At 47.4% G+C, this 22,081-nt stretch overlaps 7 protein-coding genes across 7 annotated transcripts; 3 read left to right on the top strand and 4 right to left on the bottom strand.

Annotated features, from left to right (window-relative positions):
• Positions 1 to 746: 746 nt before the first annotated feature.
• rsm1 (mRNA export factor) lies at positions 747 to 2,261 on the bottom strand (the record flags this gene model as incomplete). The annotated part of the gene is made up of 3 exons (XM_031145202.1): positions 747 to 1,528; positions 1,579 to 1,662; positions 1,712 to 2,261. Coding segments are annotated over 3 exons (1,416 nt in total), but the record flags the coding sequence as incomplete, so codon positions are not given.
• Positions 2,262 to 2,548: 287 nt separating this feature from the next.
• LHYA1_G000209 (3'(2'),5'-bisphosphate nucleotidase) lies at positions 2,549 to 3,847 on the top strand (the record flags this gene model as incomplete). The annotated part of the gene is made up of 1 exon (XM_031145203.1): positions 2,549 to 3,847. The coding sequence occupies one exon, from the start codon at positions 2,549 to 2,551 to the stop codon at positions 3,845 to 3,847; it is 1,299 nt and encodes a 432-aa protein (XP_031009825.1).
• A 109-nt stretch (positions 3,848 to 3,956) lies between these two features.
• On the bottom strand, positions 3,957 to 4,812 carry MRPL6 (54S ribosomal protein, mitochondrial; the record flags this gene model as incomplete). The annotated part of the gene is made up of 3 exons (XM_031145204.1): positions 3,957 to 4,330; positions 4,382 to 4,495; positions 4,545 to 4,812. 3 exons carry the CDS (start codon positions 4,810 to 4,812, stop codon positions 3,957 to 3,959), a joined length of 756 nt encoding a protein of 251 aa, XP_031009760.1.
• Positions 4,813 to 8,932: 4,120 nt separating this feature from the next.
• LHYA1_G000211 (uncharacterized protein) lies at positions 8,933 to 12,620 on the bottom strand (the record flags this gene model as incomplete). The annotated part of the gene is made up of 4 exons (XM_031145205.1): positions 8,933 to 8,978; positions 9,040 to 9,106; positions 9,284 to 9,977; positions 10,029 to 12,620. The coding sequence occupies 4 exons, from the start codon at positions 12,618 to 12,620 to the stop codon at positions 8,933 to 8,935; spliced, it is 3,399 nt and encodes a 1,132-aa protein (XP_031009759.1).
• A 2,045-nt stretch (positions 12,621 to 14,665) lies between these two features.
• Positions 14,666 to 15,364, bottom strand: tropF (Esterase; the record flags this gene model as incomplete). Its single annotated transcript, XM_031145206.1, has 1 exon — positions 14,666 to 15,364. One exon carries the CDS (start codon positions 15,362 to 15,364, stop codon positions 14,666 to 14,668), a length of 699 nt encoding a protein of 232 aa, XP_031009762.1.
• Positions 15,365 to 17,257: 1,893 nt separating this feature from the next.
• On the top strand, positions 17,258 to 18,869 carry LHYA1_G000213 (uncharacterized protein; the record flags this gene model as incomplete). The annotated part of the gene is made up of 2 exons (XM_031145207.1): positions 17,258 to 17,604; positions 17,654 to 18,869. 2 exons carry the CDS (start codon positions 17,258 to 17,260, stop codon positions 18,867 to 18,869), a joined length of 1,563 nt encoding a protein of 520 aa, XP_031009761.1.
• A 407-nt stretch (positions 18,870 to 19,276) lies between these two features.
• LHYA1_G000214 (uncharacterized protein) lies at positions 19,277 to 21,233 on the top strand (the record flags this gene model as incomplete). Its single annotated transcript, XM_031145208.1, has 3 exons — positions 19,277 to 19,469; positions 19,628 to 20,490; positions 20,544 to 21,233. 3 exons carry the CDS (start codon positions 19,277 to 19,279, stop codon positions 21,231 to 21,233), a joined length of 1,746 nt encoding a protein of 581 aa, XP_031009764.1.
• Between the last annotated feature and the right edge of the window lie 848 nt (positions 21,234 to 22,081).

Genomic DNA, 22,081 nt, shown 5'->3' on the forward strand with positions numbered 1-22,081 from the left:
GATGGAGGGGGAGGGGTATTGGAGAACAGAGAACTCGAGTCTCCAATGTCGCTCAAACGCCCTAAAACGTAGAAAGGCTTTATGGATGCTTCCGAATCAATGTGCCGATCCCACTCCAACTGTTCTGTCGTGCGAGGTATTGTTCGGGGGAAGTCGGGCAGTTCCTGTTGTTGATCTGGGCTTGGTTGTATGAAAGTCGGATTTTCCCTTGATCCTAGGGTGTTATGAGGAGTAAAAGCACCTCTATTAATCGATATCAGCCGAAATGATGGGGATGCTGGATGCAAGAAGTAAGAAGTACCTCATGAAGTCGGCGAGTTGACTTGTCCTTGTTTATCGTGATGTTTGAAAGAAGATCAACTTGGATCGCTACTTCCGTACAAGCAAGTCACGTCTGTCGTCATAGGCAACACAATCCGAAATAGGAAACCACTTTACGCGTAATATCACGCCATCACGAGTTCGCGGACGAAGAGGCCTTATAGTTTTGTCCGAAGACGTCTTGGGTGATCAGTATGAGAAGCGCTCCTATTGAGACTTCTCATGAGTGTGCAGCGAGCTATTCAGGTTGGTTCAGGCCTGGGGTTCCAGCTAGGATGTCAAGTAAGTTATAAACCATAGTCCGACCAAGCATATCATTATCATTATTTTTATAGGGTATCTCAATCCTTGCTACCCCGACGCCAATAATAAAGGTGAATCTCTTCCCTCTTCCTAGGCCAATCGATATCCTGTTATAGAGACTATCACGTCGCTGGCTTCCCCAGAGACTCGGGCCTCTTCCCTTTCTTTCCTCCTTTCGTATCAAACAAACTCTTAACCCGTCTCAATCTTGCCCACCGCTGCTTGTCCTTCTCATCTCTACTCTTAGCATCTTCATCCTCCTCCAGAGTACTATGGATCTCACTGACAGCATCATCAGAAGCTACAGGCTTGGAAGCTACAGGCATGGAAGCTCTCGCGGCTTGCATTTCGTTACCGTGGCGGAGATAGTGGTCGTTTTTCAATACTCGTAGCACTATCTCCCATCCAGCTAGGGTAGTGCTTTCAGAACTTTCCGTAGCTTTCTGTCCATTCTGAGAAGCTGCGTTGCGCCACGGGCAATAGTCCCTATGCTCTTTGACAATATCCAGGCAGTTTACTACCGGGTTAGCCACTTCTTCACCAGCTTCGTTGATTTCTTTGCTCTTGAATATCCACAGACCAAGCACTCTGAAGCATGCTTGGCATGACACGGATCCAGACTGAACTCCTAGCCTCTCGTGCTTATAACCTTGCCATCCAAACAGTGCCATGGTAAATGCGACTTTATTGACTTTTGCGGGTGGAACATCTTCAGATGTATCTGGCGAGACGAAGAAATTGTTTGGTAGATAGCTCAGAATAAGATCCAAATCAAAGTCTGGAGGAGTTCGCATGTTGAAAGGGTACGGGAGGTTCTCGCTTCTATTGTAAAGCTCGTTATATCGCTCACGGAGTGCTTGGATGGTCATTTCGGCATTACTGAGAGGTAATTTGAATATCGAATCTGGATACGATGTTAAAGATCGATCTAGCCTTGCTCAAAAATAAACTTACCATCACAGCCTCTTTTCCTCCAAAGGCAATTCTCCTCGTGTGAAGTAACAATAAGCTCCACATACTTATCCACAAGAGCATCTTCTGCCAAACGTCAGCAAAGACACCATTATTTTCGGATTTGTAAACATACCAATATTCTGCGCAACATACACCGGTTCCTCTTTACCATCCACTTCCTTTTTATTAAGTTTCACAAGTATTTCCACATTGCACAAGCAGCACCGTACCCTCTCAAACTTTTGGCAGACCCAACCCCGTTTCGCCCATTCCACCTCATTGACTCTCGCCGGCTTCGGTGTCCAGTCTGTCAAGTTCGAGAATGATTTAAGACGCTTGAGAAATTGTTCGCGATCCCAGGGTGTGTATTTGGGGGACTCTGTAGTCACCACGGCCGTTGCCAGGGATGTCGACTTCGTGTGTGGCATAGCTTTCGTCGAACTTTTGGTCAAAAGCCTTGAGGTAACGTGCGATGTATTTTGGGATGATATTGAATCGGAGTTACTAGTCCGGCGCTTTTTAGCCTGTGAATCTGGGTCGCTGGCAGGCGTCAAGTCGGTTCGTGAGGCATTGTTTACTTCTTTGGAGGATAAAGAGGTGGTTGATTTGTTCCCAATTCCACTCAAAAGAGCGTTGAATTTCCGTTTCGTCGCATTCATATCTACCACGGGGTTGACCTTCGATCTCAGTTATTCGTGTTCTAAAAGAGACTTACTGGCAGTGAGTGCTGTGAGATGTGATTATTGTTTAAAAGTTTAACGTCGGTCGCCCAAATGATACAGTACAATCCCCCAGCTTGTATGTCCATGTGGTCCGTGCGATCCTTGTTATGTTGCGTTGCCCCACGGCAAATCCATGCTAAGGACTTGCTTTTCCTTTGGAAAGGCCTCAACTCCAACTCCAACTCCAAATGCAAATACTTTCTTGACAACTTACTCTACACTGAAGTCAGGCCTTCGGCTTACGTTTCATGTCACCAAACTTCAACAAAACCCTCAAGATATTGCCCGACTACAAGAGCTCCCATAAGCCATCAGGACCCCGCTTCAGCCGCCGTAGCTCTTCAATACTACGAATACCACGCAGGATTCTATTCATCTCCTTGATTATCCTCATTCTGGCTGCCATAACGAAATTCTGGTCTCGCATTTCTCTTGTTTCCCAACATCTCCCTTCATCAAAAGCCCTCTCTTCAGCTCCCCAAATGTCTACCTACAGTAAGGAATTGGAGGTAGCCGAGTTAGCGGTACAAAGAGCTGCTATCCTGACCAAGAAGGTTTTCCACGAGAAAGCCAAAGGCACCATCTCTAAAGATGACAAGTCTCCCGTCACAATTGGAGATTTTGGTGCTCAGGCTCTCATAATTCAAGCTATTAAGAAGAACTTTCCGGATGATGAAGTTGTTGGCGAGGAGGAGGCTAGCACTTTGAGACAAGATCACAAGCTACGTGATGAGATCTGGGCATTGGTTGAAGGCACAAATCTCACGGACACGAATGCAGAAAAAGTACTTGGAGGTCCAATCGAGACTGTCGACGCTATGCTGAATGCCATCGATGCTGGTAGCAGTGCTGGCGGCAGCAAGGGGAGGATCTGGGCTTTAGACCCAATCGACGGCACTAAGGGTTTTCTCAGAGGTGGACAATATGCCGTCTGTCTGGCACTTATGGTTGATGGAGATGTCAAAGTGGGTGTGCTGGGATGTCCTAACCTGCCAGTTGATGATTCTGCCCCTCTGACTGCAGATGCTGGTGTGGACCAGACCGATTCGGAAGGAAAGGGTATCTTGTTCTCAGCGGTCTTAGACCAAGGTGCAACGAGCCGACCTTTAGGGACTGCTGGGCTGGCAAAGAGTCAGCCCATTCACATGAAGCCAGTCAAAGACATTACGCTGGCAACCTTCTGCGAAAGTGTTGAAGCAGGTCACTCATCTCACGGGGACCAGAGTGCCATTGCAACGAAATTGAACATCAGCAAGCCTAGTGTCAGAATGGACTCCCAAGCAAAGTATGCTTCTATTGCAAGAGGAGCTGGAGATATCTATCTTCGGCTGCCCGTTAGCGCTACTTACCAGGAGAAGATTTGGGATCACGCAGCAGGAGATCTTATCGTCAGAGAGGCAGGCGGACAAGTCACGGACTCTCTAGGGAGAAGACTTGATTTCAGTAAAGGCAGAACACTTGCTGAGAACAAGGGAGTTGTAGCTGCACCAGCAGCAGTCCATGATCAAGTTCTTGCAGTTGTCATGGAGGTTCTCTACAAGAAATAGAGATTTACATAAGCCAAGAAATACACTTCCAACATCTTATTGCGTTCGTCATGACATCGGAATCTATGCCTACAACGTAACCCCATATAATACAAATATAAAACATCGACTATTTGATCTTCTTAGCCTTCAACTTGATCGTCTCCCCATTTACAAAGATCCCCTTCCCCTTATATGGCTCCGGCTTTCTCCACATTCGTATTTTGGCCGCAAACTGCAGAATCACTTCTTTCTCCACACCCTCTAGCAATATTCTCGTCGGCTGCGGAACAGAAGCCTTGACTCCTTTCGGTACAGGTAGCTCAATCGGATGCGAATACCCAACCTTCAACGAAACGAATTGCTGGCCTTCGAATTCTGAAGGCACCGTGGTGGCAGTGTTTTCAACCGTGGCCCTGTACCCAACCCCTACTAGTCTAAGAATTGCCGTGTGGCCTTCTGATACGCCAAGGATGTGGTTTTGTAGATATGCGCGAGTTGTACCTGCTTTGAATCAGTATTAAACTTAATAGAAGGATTGTAGATGGGACATACCCCACATCTCCCTCTGCTTCTTAATCTCCTTATCTTCAACTGTAACAAATGCCTTCCGCGTAGCAGCATCATGCTCCAGCTTTATGAACGGCGCGATAGTCATCGACATCTTGCCTGCAACCAATTAGTTTCCATTCTCATTCCCATTCCATGCACAACATACCCAAAGGCCCCGTAATCTGCACCGTCGACTTCGCGGCTACTGGCGAAAAGTACCCATTCTTCCGTGCAGGTGGAGGTAGGACATTGAAGTCTACACCTGGAGGTATCGACAGAGGTGCTCTCCCGATTTGCGACGCGCGAGAAGGAGAGGAAGAGAAAGAGCGTGAGGAAGCGATTGGGAAGGCCGGGAGGAGGAATGCTGGTAAAGAGGCAGAAGGAGCTGAGGCGATTGCCCTCTCGAGCCCTTTGCTCCGTGCTGAGGAAAGCATGGCGTGTATGCTTTGCGGTTCGGGAAGCTCAATAGAGCTTCGATATTTTTTGAGGTTCATGATTTGATAAGGCGCACGTGACTGCAGACAACATCGGCTAGGTTGGGACGAGCGGTGCGGTGGAGAACTTGAATTCATCTTAATTTGTTTGCAAATACTTCTCATGGCCCACGCTGCCTGAACATTATACATGCCCGTAACGCACTGCATGAGATAAGCCCTCCGCCTGTTTCGCCGGGCTCTGGTTTTGTCCTTTACAGATCAGTTGTCTCTTCATCAACTATTGGTACCTGTAGGCCTTAGCATTGGAAAGGGGGGGGGGGGCTTTCGAAGTGAATAATACATATGATTGGGATAATTGTCCAATACTGTACCCGAGTAGGCTTCCTCAAAATTACGTCAATGAAAGCAAGCTGCTGTTTGACAGGTGAGGCCACGTAACAGCTGCTGGTACGGAGTTCCCTCTTCATTCATGAATGATTAGCGACGATCGAGAGCGTGGAAGAGTTGCAACTTCTGCAAGAGAGAGACTGATTAAGTGAATAATGGCTAGATTCTATCTGTGGATCATTGTATCAGTATTACTTTTGCGATTATCCGAAATTTGTTTCACTTCAGGGCGTTATTCTATGCATCTTCACTAAGATGGTGCACTACATGTACTTGGAAATCACATTATTTGAGGTTTGGTATTCGTTACCTTAGCATTCATTCGGAATAGTTTCGCAGTTACTTCTTGAGGCCAAAAGAGCCAATGGATGGCAGGAGCGGTCGCAGAGGAAAGTTAGCGTAATATGTTCAAGCACGCGTTGAAATTAGATTCACTTCTGCAATTCGTGTATATCTTCGACACTCCCACTCGTTCTCACACTCTCTTTCGACGATTATACAAACACCGTCCAAGCCGCTCTCTCTCACATTCACTGTCTTTCCCACCAGCAAGACTTTATGTCAATCTTCGACCAAACTTTCTCCACACTCATAGTCTCTCAGGGTTCATCTTCTTTCCTTCCCCCCCCCTCATCTCTTTTCAACATCACCAAGTACATCGAGCTCGACCTCAACCTCTTCCTCTACCTTATCACTCAACTACTATCGATGATTCCATAGTAAAGACGACTCAACGTTCAACGTGCTCTCACACCTCATCGCCCGTATCATCCAAATCATTCACTCAAGGTACGGATTCCCATCTTCCCTTTCAATTCATGTTTCGTACCTAATCAATCTCTCACAGCCAAACTTGACGGGCCACCCGTAATCGAACATCATGAAGACATCACAAGTCATCACGCTGGTGACATTGGCAACTGTGGGCTGCGCGTTCAACCTCTTCGGGAATTCGCGGACCACAGCTTTCAGCATTGGTAACAACTATGGCTCAATTTCTCTGCTTCAAACTGACCTTCTCTAGATGTTGCAGAGTCCACAAAATCTCCCGAAAGTTCCAATTCACTGCAAAGCAAACCTGAATTCTACGACAAGGCAATGCTAGAACTCAAGCGTCTTCAAGACGAACCTCTCTGTCATAGACTCGCGGCTCAGCTGCTGATGAACACTTGCCGAGGACTCCAAAATGTCAATGAGGAAAACCTCCTGCCCACGAAGTCACGCTTGCAGAAGAACCATGTTGAGAGTTTTGCAGCTGCGTTGACAATATGTGATATGGAAGATGTCAAGATGGCCGTCCCACAGTCATGTTGGGCACTCTCCAGCGCCGCATTGTTCCAAGCTGATCGTGAAAATCAGGATACATTGGTTGTGCCAGCTGATGTTGTGGGAGCATGCTTGACATCGCTTTCCGAGCAAGAGAAGCCTTATATGACCTGGTTAAGTCGACGTGACACTGCTTTGCTTTTCTGTCGTGCTTCCAGCATCGATATGGACAATGGTATGTGAGTTCTGAAACTTCCGTTGTAACATGCTAACAGTAGCATCAAGACCAGCTGTTTCAATCGCATAAGAAGCTTGTGCAGATGATGACCGAATTTTCAAGCGGGTTAAAGGCGGACTTGAAGAACATGCGGGCTGAATTGGAAGCCCATGCTCGTGAAACAAATTCAATTGTCGATAGGTTCAAGAGTCAGATGGAGGATATGGGCAAGAAGGCTCAAGCCTCATTCAAAACAGTATCGAGTGATATCAAGGCAAGTCCTTTATTTTCGGACCTGGTTATATATGAATGACCTCTGACTTGAGACAGGATGTTGCATCATCGATTAAATCCGTGAAGCAGGGCAGCGCCGATATACAGCAATTTCTACAAGCTCTCTTCAAGACAGCCGACGAAGGAAATGCTCAAATGGCTGCAATGCATGAGCAGGCCTTATCACTGTCGACGAACAATATTCAGGCTCGCTTTGAAGTTCTGCATGAAATGGCAGAGAAGAATCAAGAATCTGCCAGCGACATGGCTGGCTTAATGGTAGGAGTTTTCGCCCCCTTGGATTTGTCAGTTTCTGACCGCGAACAGCAAGATCTTATGACACGAATTGAGGTGACATCCGAGCATACTGATACTATGTACAAGGTAAGATACCCGCCTGAGATCAAGGTAGATCAGACTAATATCTGTGTAGAAAATGCAGCAGATTTCAGTCATCCTCACCAATGCAACTGAATTATTCGTGGTCCATGTAGAGAAAATCGAGCAAGCAAGTCTGACAGTTTCTCGAATTTACGATAATCTCGGGCCAGTTGCCGCTGCCGGGGACTTTGTTTCCGGTTATCTCAAACATGGCGGCTCATTGGGTGACTTGGTTATTCGTATTGCGACTCCTCCAAGCATGTTGCTGCTCGGGAGTTACGGTCTACCGGCATCTATGGTTCGAAATGGTCTGCTATTTATTGGAGGTAAGACCAGGCACGAATTGACAGTCCTGGAAATTTGAAGCTAACGTTATAACAGGAGTACCAGTTGGTGATCTCATAGTGCGTATTCGTCACTTGGAGTGGTCGAGGGAGTGGTGCCCAGAATCATTCATGCCATCTATTTTCGCCAGCCAAGCACGGAAGCACGCAAGACAATCGAAACTTGAGCCGTCGGTCGAGAACTCATCAGATCTAGCCACCGAAGATCCCGCATTCAAAGCGGTGCACTTTGAGATGCCCTAGGATTCTCGTGAACATAACAATTACCAATTACCAAGCATTCAGTATACGGAGATAACTCGAATTACACTTTATCTTGCCACACCGCATGCAACAACAAACAGTGCTATTTAGCTCGACAGAATTATCAGCGGGATAAGAGGACAGGATTATCACATATAGTGTTTCAAAAGGCTAGGAGCCTGATTAAACCCACGACATTATGGCATTTAGCTTTCATATAGCTCGGAGGAATGACGGATGGGGATTGGAGAGCGAGGGGCGTTTTATGAGATGAAGGGTTCATTAAATATCATGAGAGGCTTACTATAATTATTTGCTGGGAGCTAAAATGAGGTTGGGGTCGGGTATGCAATAGCTGGATGAAGATCAGTATCATTTGCATCAAGACTCAATACATATTAATGATGCAATCGTACACAACTGTCCCGCATTTCCTCCTTACTGTGATATCTGAGGAGCTGGGAAGAAAGTCGCTCTTTGGAGCTTCAAAGTCTCGCTCTCCCTTACACCGAAAAACGTCACTGCACTTTCAGGTACAAACCGAACTCTTTCCATCTCACTTGCTCCGTATTCCGACACACTCAAACTTCACTCAATAAAGCATATTGGCTTTAATCAGAGGGAAGACTTTCATTGGCATTTCGCGCATACAAAATTCAATATCTGCCTATCGCATAGCATCGCATAATTACAAACATGAGCAAGCGCACGCACGCACCACTGTAAAACTATCCTCCAAAAAAACGAGATCTCAGATCCGTCGTCCAAAAAGACAAAAACGACCGCGTGTATGTAGTCGATGGCTTTACTCTCGATTCGAAGAAGCAGACAAGGCTAGGCCGGGGTATCGTATGCCGATTTAGAATAACTGAAGGAAAGGGAAGCAAAAGAGGCCGCGGGCCATTAAAAAAATTTATGTGTTGTTGTGCGTCCGAGACGGATGGGGGAAAGTGGCATTGCTCTGAAGCGAAGGGCGTGGGATTCGTGGAGTGGAAGAGCTCGCAAGTTAGACGGACACTGAGGGGGAGAGATCTGTGATGGATTGGAGAGCTCTGAAGTAATGTAAGTTAGTGATATGGTTTCTGCAAATTGGGTTAGTTGGAAGGAGCTCACCTCAGATTTTCGGTTCTCAAATCATCCTCCATTTGTGCCAGTTGCTGTGCGGTGACTTTAGCTTTCGCTAGCTGTATGAGAGGATTTTCGTCAGCGATGATATTCTTCTTTCATTTCGCTCTTTCGGCAGAGGGAATGTCTGCTTTTTAGGGACAAGGGGAAGAGGTTAAGAGAGACAAGAGTTGACTATTAGGAGAAGGTTGTCGGACCGAAGCAAGTGCGGCAGATGAATGGTCAATCTCACCTTCCGCTGTTTCTGTTTCTGGCTCTGCCTTTGCACTTGGCGTCTCAGGAGAGTCAGGTTCTGCAGCGAATTTGCTGGCGGCGAGACCTTGTGGGGACTTGGCGCTGGTTGGGGTCTTTGGTGCTTGGAGGACGATGTTCTTCGCCTGGCAGCCCGTATTAGTTAAGACATATTGCCGTGTTGCGAACTGGTTACATACCTTCTCTTCAGCAATTTCCGCATCCTTAACCTTGATGATGGCTTCAGCCTCTTTCAACCTTGCCTCTAAGTCGGCAGTTTTCTTGCTCGATTCCTGCACTATAGATTCAAGAGAATCATGTAGATCTTGATAGTCGGTTCCGGAGGTCTTAGCCTGTTTGTCAGCCGCGGCCTTCTCATTTTGCAAGTCGGCTTGGATCTTCTCAAGAGTCGCCCTGGTTGCCAAGTGCTCTTCAGTTGCCTTCGCTGATTCCTGCTGAGAAGTCATAAGAGCGGCTTGATGTTGGTCCTTTAAAACTTGTAGCTCCTTGCGCAGCGCATCGGCTTCTGAGGTATTGGGCTTCTTGCTCTTCACAGCATCCAAGTCTGCCTCGGCAGATGTTCTGGTCATCTTTTCCAGGGCTAACTCCTGCTTCAGGGCGTCCAATTCAGCGGTAGCCTTGCTTAGAGACTCCTTTGTCTGGGAAATTTCTGCCTGCAATGCGCTTTCAGCATCCTAGTCCGGGTCAGTAATGTTCAACAATGAAGTACAAGACATGGTAATTACCTTAAGCTTCTCAGCGTCTGAAGAGGCGGTTGCGTGGCTGGCAGCATACTCCTGCTTCAAAGCGGTAATCGCTTGTGCATGGCTCGCGTGAACGGATTCTAATTCGGCTCCATGAGCAGCGTCGATGGCAGTGATGGCTCTGTCACTAGCCTCATCAACATTCTTTGCATATGATGCCTTCAAGGACTCAATCTCATGTCGATGCTCGCTCACAGAGTTGTCGTGTGTGGCAACAGCTGCAGCATGATTTTGTTTGATGTTCTCGAGTTGTGCTTCATGAGCTGTTGCGGCGTCGCTGTGAGCCTTGGTGATTTCCTCGTGCTTGACCTTGAGGGCCTCGTACTCCTTCTGGAGGGCCTCGTACCCCTCCTTGATGCCAGAATTGCCTTGCAACGCCTCGATTTCCTTCTCATAGTCTTTGGTAACATTCTCAAGTTCAATTCGGTGCTTTTCTTGCTCCTTTTGGTGCTTCTCCTGCAACAGAGAGATCTCTTTGGTCTTATCTTCGAGGCTTTGGACAGTGGTAGCAAGCTCAGACTTGATCTTAGATTGCAACTCCTCGTTGGTCTTTCCTTCTGCATCGAATGTCTCCATCATCTTCTGCAAAGAAACCACCTGATCCTTAGCGCCACTCAATTCCTCTTTCACTGCCGCCAAAGCCCCCTCATCCTCTGCACTCTTGGTCTGCAGTGATTCATACTTCTGTGATGCGGCCTTGAGTTCTTCTTGAGCCGAGAGCAGTTGCTTCTGGGCGGCTTCTGATTGCACCCGTAAATCATCGTGGTTTTGCGTAGACTCATGAAGTAATTGCGCATCCTTGTCGGATTTTGTCTTCAGAAGAGATAATTCCTCTTCAAGCCTTGATACGGCAGCTTTGGAATCTGCTGCATGATTGTCAATCTTTTCCTTGTGAGAAGCTTCTAACGCACTCCGAGCAGCGATTGCTTCCTCAATTTGCTTCTGAAGCTCACTGGTGGTAGATTCGTGCTTTTTGGACAGATCTGCAATTTGTTGCTCATAGGTAGAACTTGTCTCAGTACTACCTTTCGCCAGATCAGCTGAATGCGAGGCCTTCAATGCTTCTAGAGTAGATTCATGCTTCTCAGACAGGTCCGCGATTTGTTTCTCATAAGCAGAGCTTGCCTCAGTGCTACCTTTCGCAAGATCAGCCGAGTGAGCCGTCTTCAATGCTTCCAGGGCAGATTCATGCTCTGCTGTAAGAGACTTCTTCAACTCGCCAAGCGCAGTCTCGTGCTCAGCCTTGAGAGCATCAAGCTCCGCCGTACCGTGCTCAAGTTGAGTCTTCAGAGCTAAAATCTCCGCCTCCTTTTCAGCAGCGGCAGACGAAGCAACAAAGCTAGCTTCCTTTGCGCTCGCCAATTCAGCATTGAGTGCCTCCAGTGTTGAAGTGTGTTCGACCTTCATTTTTTCCAAGGCCTCTGTTATCTCCGTTTCACCCTTTGCAGTAGCAGCATGTTGAGCTTCCTCGATTGTCTTCAATGAAGACTCCTGAGCAGATACCCTGTCCACCTCAGCTTCCGCTAATTGAGCTTGCAATTTTTGAACATCAGCCTCGTGCTTAGCATGCGCCTTTTCGATCATCTTCTTGTGTTGGTTGCGGATGTCCTCTTCGGCTTCAATCACTCGAGCGGCTTCCTCTTCGATTTGCTTCCCAAAACCGGCTAATTTCTCCTGAGAAGACACGATCTCTTTTTGAAGTTCCTCAACCTTAGCCTCGCTAATTTCCAGCTTCGATTTGAGCTCGTCGACTTCTTTCGAGGATGTGGGGGTCGCATGAGAACTTGGGCGAGCAGAAGGCCTCGATACACTGGGAGATCCAGAAATTGTCGAGAGTCGCTTCTTTGCATCCGAAACGGTGCTCGAGATAGCTGGTTTGGAAGCGGGAGTAGATCTGCTGGCGGCAGTGCTGGTAGCCCCAGTAGCTCTCGCTGTTGTGCTGCTGGAAGTAGATGGTCTCGTAACAGTCTTAGGGCTAGCTGAACTGATAGATCCAGCAGGCTTGCGCGTGGTTGTGGACGATGTAGGCGCTCCCCGCTTTTCCGTGAGAGATTCAGTCTTTGATGGAGAGTTGTGGGCCGGAGCAAGAGATGTTCTCCTAGGAGCGCTTGACAGTGGCTTTTTCTTCTCATCTCCAGAACCTCCAATGGATGCTTGTGAACGGTGGCTGGAGCTCGCAGATGTTGGGGCGGTTGCGCTGGTTGGCTTTCGTACAGTGGATGGTACTGCTCGCACAGGAGGCTTGCTTAATCCACCAGTCGATCGAGTAGCAGATGATGACGATGACGCTGCTGCTACTGTAGATTTGGTTGCGCTTGGGGCGACAGAAGAGCGCTTGACGGCCCCGACTGCAGCACGTTTCGGGGGCACATTTTCCTTCTTCGCAGCGCCATTTGCAGCCTCTTTGGGGGAAGCATCCTTCTCTTTCTCCATCTCCTTATCTTTCTCCATCTCCTTCTCTTTCTCTTTCTCCGTCTCAATTTCTGATGCTATTCCAGTAGTATCGTCGACAGACGGAATTTCCATAGAATTCTGGTCCTGCGGGGTGATTTCTGGGGCTTCCACTTCAGCCATATTGCGCTGGGTGTTCGTACAGGTTCAAGGATTGAAAATCGCGGGAATCTGACTGTAGTGAATAATTGGCATATTAGCTATGTGTCTTGATGAATTGAGAACATCTGCGAACTGCCGATATCAGGAACAGAGCTGTGAAGCTCAATGCGCATTGGACCAACCAGCTGCGACACGTCACGGCCGATCAATGGCAGTCTACCAATCCCAGCATGCAGTTCCAAGCAGATTCTCTCAAAAGGACTGATATCTTCGGATCTTGGATAGGAAAAGAGACAGAGACTTACTAATTTTGATGTTCCGCTTTGGGTGTACACGGTCGAATTACGACTGGAAGGGATACGCGATGGGCGAGGTTCAAATGCAAGTGATGCTTCTCAACACCACCAATTCTCCGTTCGGTTTGACCTGTGGAGGCGTTTCAAGTGATGCGATGTGGGTATAGGATAAGTTATAGTTGATCAGTGCTATGAAGCGTCTGCAGAGCAAGGAAGTGCTCGCGATGTGCTCTGTGCTGTACTGTATTGCTATGCTTGTGCTATGGGAAGTTCAGGGGTACATAGGCGTAGGCGTCTTTTCTTTTATTGCCTGTAAGTTTGAACCAATGAGCGAGCAGGACTAAACCCCCACCCGCTGCAGGGTCTTGAACTCGACTCATTTCGGCAACCGGCATAAAACTGTTCCTTTTTATTTAAAGTGCAACAGACGTTCGTTCATTATTGCCCATTTATTTTACTATTCTACAACTTACTTCAAGCGTACCGAGTCGTAGGTGCAAGTACTGTTCTCGAGCCAAGTCAAAAGCAGAATTTACCCTAAGGCTCTATATTGATTTAAATTTACAACAGCTCAGACTTCTCTCTCGGCTAAGTTGTCACATCTCTAGGTCGGCGGCCATATTACTTCGTACCTCATAGTCTCTCTAGAGATAATGATAACTATTAAAACACTTCGAAGTGAAAATGCCTCAATTCTCATCGACAAGCAATAGACATTGTCTACTTTCATTTTTCACATTATAAAGCGTATCTAAATAGACAGGACTCAGGAGTGGTCCTTGATACTCCGTAAAACCATCCTAGGTCAAAGTTGGCTTATATGATGAGGGGTGTACTACCTCAAGTGAGTAACTGACGCATTATAACATATACGTTTAAATATACGGAACCTTCTATGTTGCAATCTTCTTCAATAAGCATTGAGCAATGGATGAGCTTGGTTCGAGGGGGTGGTCGTGGTATATACCTCAACAATCCATATCCCCTACGCTGGTCCCAAGTGCTCTTAATACGAAGTATTTCTCTGCCAGATAGGTACGTTATACGTGCCAGGTGTAACTTTGCGTCGCGTGTCAACTCACGGCAACTTAACGGATTGGACCAGATCAAGACTTATCAGAAGTTTGAGTTGATGCAGTCCTCCCCACGTTCACATTAGCGGTCAGTATTATCGAACAAAGTAAGGTGAAAAGCATAGGACTAGGGCTACTTGTTGTGGATCTTGAAATTTAAGGTTGACTTAAATAGGTAGAATCTGACATTTGAAACTCGAGAGGGGGCTCTGTGACTCGGTGTAATCTTTGTATTGCGTTTCGGCATCTTTGTGGCGTTACTAGTGAGGGGCTACATCTTTGGAAATACCCCGTCCTGTGCCGGTCTGACTGACTCGACAAAGGGAAGATCCTTGACGGTCTGAAGAGCTTATTATTAGCTTTACTCGGTAGAATAGACGGGTTGTCTTTAGCTCATCCTTAGGGCGTGAAGTTCACAGAGGTGCGAGATGTTGGTGGCAGGTTATGTTAAAAATAGCATGGTATTGCCTTATATTCTATCTCAACTCTAACATGAAAATGATCCATCTAACTTCTCAATTCGCAAATGATAGCCACGATGGTGATGAGCCTGAACCACCGTTTGCTCTGGTAGATTGTGCCTCGAAGCTCGGACGATGATCAGCCTGTTGCTTGAGAGCATAAGAACAAGTTCAAGAGCGTCTAACATATGATTCTGGGGATTAACTTGTAGCCTAATGGCTTCCGCTTCTAGCGATCAGGAAGTCTCTCGATACAACCTCCGGATCTCGTGCACAATTTTGTAAGTATCCTCTTCTACACTTGGAAGCCGATGTCCCAAATCCAATTCAATCTTCTTACTCGTCTTCTTATCAAAAAATCCCTCGTACAACTCTCTACTTGAAAACGCCCAAGGATCCGACGTGCCAACAACGTGAATACTAGGAACAGCAATCAATTCATTCTCCGACAGCTTATCTGTAAGCGGAGGACTTGTCCCCATACACAGCACTCCGAATTTGAAGTCGACTCCAAGCCCTTCACCTTCTCCTCCCTTATCTCTCAACTGCTGCTCATAGAGCAAGCCCGCAGCCGTCCGCGCTCCCTGCGAGAACCCCATTATGCCTACTACGTCTGAGATATTCTGGCGTTCGGCAATAGCCTTCTTGATAACCTGTATCGACTCATCGGGCATCGGTCCAGCGTCTCCTCTATTGGTCCACCCCAGAAAGGGTTCACACCCCTCAAAGAAGGGCAACACGTCTGGCCCCGGGCCATATGGAAAGGGCCCGTCTGGGAAGATAAAGTGGAAGGAGTCGCGGAGGGCACGCTGGATGCGAACTGACTGTATATTGAAGATTGTTGAATTCGTCCCGCCTCCATGGAGGCAGATAATCGTTGGTAGGTCAGCGTTATCTACGCTGAGACCGTCTCTGTAGGCTGGCGTGGGCGCCATTAGAAGTGCCTCACTGGTATTCTGAAGTCTATAGGCGTGTTTTATGGCACAATATAAGTCGTGTTATTATATGCTTAGTCGGGGCTACGTTGTTGTAACTTCCAAACGTGAGATGTCGTCTCTTGACCGAATCGGACAATCACGTGTTGGATAGAGCTACTTGGAACCTGAAAACTAATGTTACACTATTCATAGTACCGAGTTGAATGATACGATACAGCTAAGTAGGACTTATATACTCGGCAATGCTTGAGTGTTTTCAAAATCGTTTAAGGGTTACTAACGTTGTATTGTGTATACTCTGCAAACACGAATGAACGTGGTAAAGACAGGGGGCCTTAGCGCTAGTCTTCCACCTTAACCCCGGATAACATTTTTCTGTCTTTTGCTGACTTCACTTCCCCATGGATGCCTCACAGTACAGAGCTGTAATTAGTGACCTTCACTTCAGATCTTTAGTTCCCAGCTCCCGCGCATGAAAATTCCACACTAAACAGCAGAAGTATCAGTCCACTACTTGAGCCAAGAGGGAGATGGTTGTGACTTTGCTCAGCTCAGTGGTTACTTGTGAGGCCATGCCCAATAGTGTTGCCAATTCCATTCCCATCCTAAGTTTTAAACCCATGCATTCGAAGTACCACTACATGACAGCACACCCACATCCACACCACTTCGAAGTGCAACACTCATCACAGACATGTGGCATGTTGTCAGACCGGCGAAAATAGATAGGACGTGTTCGAGGGTTCTTTTTGAAGCGGAGGCAGTACTTTATTCCAACATCGACGTGGCCGCAAGTAAACTTTTTCTTGCGCTTTTCGTACATGGTTCGATTTGATTTTGATAAGCTAGATAGTTGGAAAGAAGTGAGAACATAAGGTGTCATGCAGATGTTAGAGGAATAATGCGCGAAGTACGTGTAGGATAGTGTCATGAGTGTTCAATAAGCCTGTGAGCCACAAGTTGTGATCCAGGAAGATGTATTTTTGAGTCCACGTCTTCGCTTGCTAGTTCTCCACCATTAGACATTGTTATCCTCGTCTTAGGGAGATCAAAAAATGAATGTTTGCTCGGTGTATCATCCGAGTCGTTTGTGTCAAATTGGGGCCGGATTTGTGCCTCTCGGAGGTGGTGTAAAACGCAGGTGCACCTATTGTGCAACTATAAATGAATAATTTCAATAAGGATTGAGAAAAAAAACATATCGTAGACATAAGGAGAGGAACGAAGAATCATCATGAAAACCGAGAGGCAAATCAAATTTGGTGAATACTCAGGCCCAATGAGGATAGAATGATACCTAAGACAGCTTTAATCCAGAAAGCTTTTCCATTATGACTTTACAACATTTCAAAACCATGCAATAATCACGAGACACAGAAACATAGCGTACTGTACCTGCATGATTATCAAAGAAACCCAGCAATGATACGAGTACAAGTTATGGAAGAAAGGGCGATGTTTCATGTAAAAGTGGCAATCATCCCGGAGAGGAGTTTGTAACTTAATAGGTTAGATCAAGGGGTTGGTGGGGCCGCCGCTGCTGCGCGATGACGCTATTTAGAGAAGTGGTGGAAATACCGTGCTTGTGCCTTGGAAATGGATCCAGAACATGAAATGCATATTGCCTTCCTTGTCCGGCTTTGCCTCAGCTCAGCTCAACTCAGCTCGGCTTGGCTTGGCAAGAGCTAAACAACACACCACAAGTGGTAAAGCCATCTTCTTCCCTTTTGCTTCGTGCTTCATTGTTTATCTTTTTCGATACCCCCTTCCCTTTGCTCTTTTTGTATCGTTGGCGTGTCAATTCACACTTTGATCGCGTTCTAGGAACTCTCATAGTATTATTGACTGAAGCTCAAGACATCCAATCCCGTCTTCTGCTTCAACTTCACCATGATTGCCTCTCTTCCCCATGTCATTCTTGCGCTGCTACCAGTCGTTTTGGCAGCTCCAGCGCCGGCGCCACTCCCAACCCCAGCTGCAGTTGCTGCCAAAGCCCCCAATCCCATGATTACAGCCCGAGCTGTCCTTGCAGATCGAATTGAACAGCGCGATATTATCGACTCAATTACTGGTCTTGGGAGCTATTTGTCAAGTGCGCTGGGCACATACCCATCCTATATTGCCAGTGGTGTGCCCAATTTCTTCCAAGACTTCCCTACCGGAACTGCAGTGGAAAGCAGTCTTGGAATCAGCGACAGTGATCTTGCAGCGACACCTACACAGGTACTCAACATCCCGTAAGTCAGTCCCTCGAAATGCGAGGTATTCTTGCTGATGCCATAGTAGAGGTTACGCAAACTGGACCGATCAGGGCTGGAATTTACGGTTTCGCGGAAATGTCTACAAGCAGCCCAATATTTCCGAATCCAAGTTGAACGACCTTGCCAATATATTCCTAATAGGTACATCAGTTGAAGCTCTGCCGCCCGCAGAGGCGACACAGGCACGAAATCTAACTGCCGAAATCTTCGTCGTTCAGCAAGCCAACGTCAATGTCACAATGCACATTGAGCCTGCTACGAGTCAAGGCGCAGACGGCTCCTCCAGTGGCAGTGCTAATGTCATTACACCTGGTGGCGGTGCACAAACCATAGATGTGGGAGAAACTACAGTAGAGGGAGATTTCGATACATTTATTCCCCTTGCAAATGTTTCTGGGTCAGGTGGATATCTGCTCCCCGGAAACGACACCACCCAGATCCAGCGGATAAACGTTTACACCAACGGGACCGACATTGGCAACGCAACCTCATTCCTTGTTCCCACGGCTGGTCTCACGATCATCTCCGATATTGACGATATCCTGCGTGTAACACGAATCTACCAACCGGCAGACGGGCTCCTAAACTCCTTTGCGAAGGCATTCACACCATGGATGAACATGCCATCTATCTACGCCAACTGGTCTCAGAGTATCCCTGACTTCCATTTCCACTACCTAACGACTACGCCAGAGCAGGTAACGAGGAATTACATGGATTTTATTTACAAAACCTACCCAGGCGGCTCTTTCGACACGCGCCCACTGAACTTCAGCGATGTATCTGCTACTCTCTCAATCCGCAAGTTCTTGCTCGAGAAGATCTTTCAGACCTACCCAGAGCGGGAATTTATCCTGGTTGCAGATACGTCCAACTCAGATGTGATGAAAGATTACCCGGCCATGGCTACCGAATTCCCTGGACAGGTGAAGTGTATTTTGTTGAGAAATACATCTTCGACCGATTCCGGTGACAAGTTTCCTTATGACACAAGCGGATTCAAGGGCTTGGACAACAGCACATACATGTTTTTCAATATACCGGATGATCTGACAGGTCTGGATATTGTCAATGGGCAGTGTGTCAACAGCACTATAAAACAGAATATCACCTTTAGCACGCAAGGATTACCGTTTGGGCTGAGCAAGAAAAGCGCTGCTGTGAAGATACAGAGTGGATTCAATGGGGCCGTAGTAGCTGCTTTAGTCATGGCACTTGGGGTTGTGTCTGGTGTATTATGATAGCGGAGGTGGTATATGGCGTTGGGGATCAGGCATACAGTAATGTTTGTATAACGAAATGAGCGATACGAATGCAGTTATGAACTACCAAGCAATGCCAGTAGCTATTCGGTATGATAGTGAAAAGTAACGGACTGGATGGACTCTTAGGGAAACTGCATCTGCCGATCAGATCACACCCGGTATGATAGGATTGAAGCTCTAAAGCCCATCGGAAACAGTAAATAAAATCCTCCAGAATCAACTTCTGAGTCGCCCCCAAAAAAAAACACCCTATCACGAGTTACCTAGCTCATCGGACGTTGAAATAGTGCCTTCGACCCCACTATAAAACCAAACAACCACAATGTGAGGCTTTAATATGACAACCCCCGCCCTCTTTCCCCAGTAAAGCCACAGAAGAAATAATGGCATCAGAACCCACCTCGTTCCTCCCGTACCACGAGCCACAAATCACAACCATCCTAATCCAAAGCGCCCTCCTCCTCGCTCTCAACATAACCAACACCATCTTCGACAAGCTAATCTTCTGCGGTCTCCTCGCACAAGTCTTCATCGGCGTCGCATGGGGCACACCCGGTTCAAAATGGCTGGACCGAAGTACCGAGTCTGTGATCGTGCAGCTGGGGTATCTAGGGTTGGTTTTGTTGGTTTATGAAGGCGAGTGACCGACCTGAACTACGGTATACTCCAATATATAATATTGGGATTGATTATTTTAACGGTTGGGTTATGGATTACTGACAATGTACCTATAGGAGGACTAAACACAAACTTCCACGCCCTGAAACTAAATCTCACCCTCTCGGTCCTGGTCGCAATCACGGGAATCAGTCTCCCCATAGCTCTCTCCTTCATCCTGCACTCCTCGCTGTTGAACGCCACGCCGCTCCAGGCTTTTGCTGCTGGAGCAGCGCTGTGCTCTACTAGTCTAGGCACCACGTTCACGATCCTCGGTTCTAGTGGGTTGGCGGCGACGAGGTTAGGCGTTGTGTTGAGTAGTGCGGCGATGATGGATGATGTGGTGGGGTTGGTTATGGTGCAGGTGATTTCTAATCTTGGGGGTGGAGGGGCCGCAAAGGAGGGGTTTAGGGGTGTCACTGTTGTGAGGCCGGTGGCTGTTTCTGTGGGGTTTGCTGTTACTGTCCCGCTTGTTTGTCGATTCGTCGTGGTGCCTTTGACTGTGCTGGTTAATGGGGCGAGGCGAGATGGCGTGGTGGGAAAGGTTTGTAGTGCGACGTATACGCCGTTTATTATTCATACAATGGTGCTGCTTGGGCTTGTTACGGGTGCTAGTTATGCAGGGACTTCGAATCTTTTTACTGCTTATTTGGCTGGGGCTGCGGTCAGTTGGCGGGATAGTGAGATTGAGCATTCAGGGCCAACTACGGGCCTTGTTCTACCTGAACCTGCTAGCTCAGCGTTGGAGCAGAGTAACTCTGTTTCTGGTATTGAGCTTACGAGGTCACCCGCAAGGACAGAAAGACGAGGCTCTGGTCCAGAATCCAAAGAGACGGGTCGAGGGGCAGTTCGCGATGGGCAGCATGAATCGAGTGGCATTGCAGTATACGAGAAATATTACGCAACAGTTGTACAACGCATTCTAAAACCATTCTTCTTCGTAAGTCAACCCCAAATTGACCCCTATATCCTCTAGTTTTGACGAAACATTAGGCATCAATCGGCTTCTCCATCCCAATCACGGACATGTTCAATAGCGAAATCGTCTGGCGCGGCATCGTTTACACAATCCTCATGCTCTTCGCAAAACTCGTCACAGGAATGTGGCTTATTCGCCTGGATATCTCTTGGTCGGAAGTGCACATTCCGAAGTATATTCGCTCTACCGTAACAGCTCCGGCGTTGTGCTTTTGGTGGATGTATGGAAAACCCAAGAAGGAAGTGAAGAACGGTAGCAGCACTACAGCGAACGTTGAATCACATGAGATGAGAACACGAGGAAATAAGGACAAGAGTAAAGACGCAACAACACCGCTAAAAGCAGGAATTTCTACACCAGCTGATCCTGCAACCTCATCGACACCGATACCATCATCACCCAAAATCAAAAAGCCACTCTCCCTTTATCCAGCAGCAATGCTAGGCACAGCGATGACGGCGCGTGGTGAAATAGGCTTCCTGATCGCGTCTCTAGCTGAAACAACCGGGCTCTTTGCTTCCTCTCCCCAGCAAAGCAGTGGCAGCTCGGAGATATATCTGGTGGTCACGTGGGCCATAGTATTATGTACCATTATTGGTCCGTTGGGCGTGGGCATGCTGGTGAGGCGGGTGAGGAGGCTGCAAAATGGTAGAGAAAGCAATCTAGGAGTAAATGGACCTCTGGGCATTTGGGGCGTCGGTTGAAGGTTGCTGGCCCATGAGGAAAACTCAAACGAAATATATTGAACAAATTGAAGCTTTAAAGTGATGTCTGTTTTTGTATACAGCTGCACGGAAATTTTCTGGATCCACCAGGGCGGACTTCCCCTATCGAGCTCCCTTTTACTCTGCCTTCCACCAGCTCCGCGTCGTAGCAATCTACGACAAATGTCAGCACCCATTCATATCGAGGCGTTTGAGCTGAGAGGTAGACTTATCCCCCAAAAATTGGAGGGGTTGCCTCCGAAGAGACAACCCAGGGCTACCCCCAACGAGCCTGCCCACATTTCGATCCCCTCCGAGACCATCCACTCCAGAAACACCTCTTACCAGGGAAACAAGTATCAACTTTCAAAGAATCAGGCAAAAGGTACAGCGCCACCCAGCTCAGACAAGCACTAAGCTTTGACACCAACTCTAGATGGGTCCCGATCTGGACGCCGTGCCTATTCCGTCGTCATGTCCAGTCGACACTCGATTCTAGTCTGCAGTGTAGGAATTCGGAATGAATCTCACCATGCTTTCAGTCTTTCGCACCCCATAACTTGCACAACCCAATCTGCAACCGTATCACACCAAAAAGTCGAGAATCATCAACAGCGCTTTCGAAATCAAGCAGATGACCGGACGCGAGACGGGCCAAACTAGGGATGATCAGAAACCCCAACGCAAACGGCAAGCTTCTCTCTGTTTGGGCAGCACTGTCTTCTGAGATTAGTTTTATGTTTCCGCTGCGCATCTCATGGGATGAGAAGGCAGGGCTGAATGAAAGCGGACAAAAAACATCAACAAAAACCGCGTTGTCGTCTCTGAAAGAGGGAAAGTTGTATAGA

Source organism: Lachnellula hyalina (assembly GCF_007821495.1).
Source record: "Lachnellula hyalina strain CBS 185.66 chromosome Unknown contig00002, whole genome shotgun sequence".
NCBI lineage: Eukaryota > Fungi > Ascomycota > Leotiomycetes > Helotiales > Lachnaceae > Lachnellula > Lachnellula hyalina.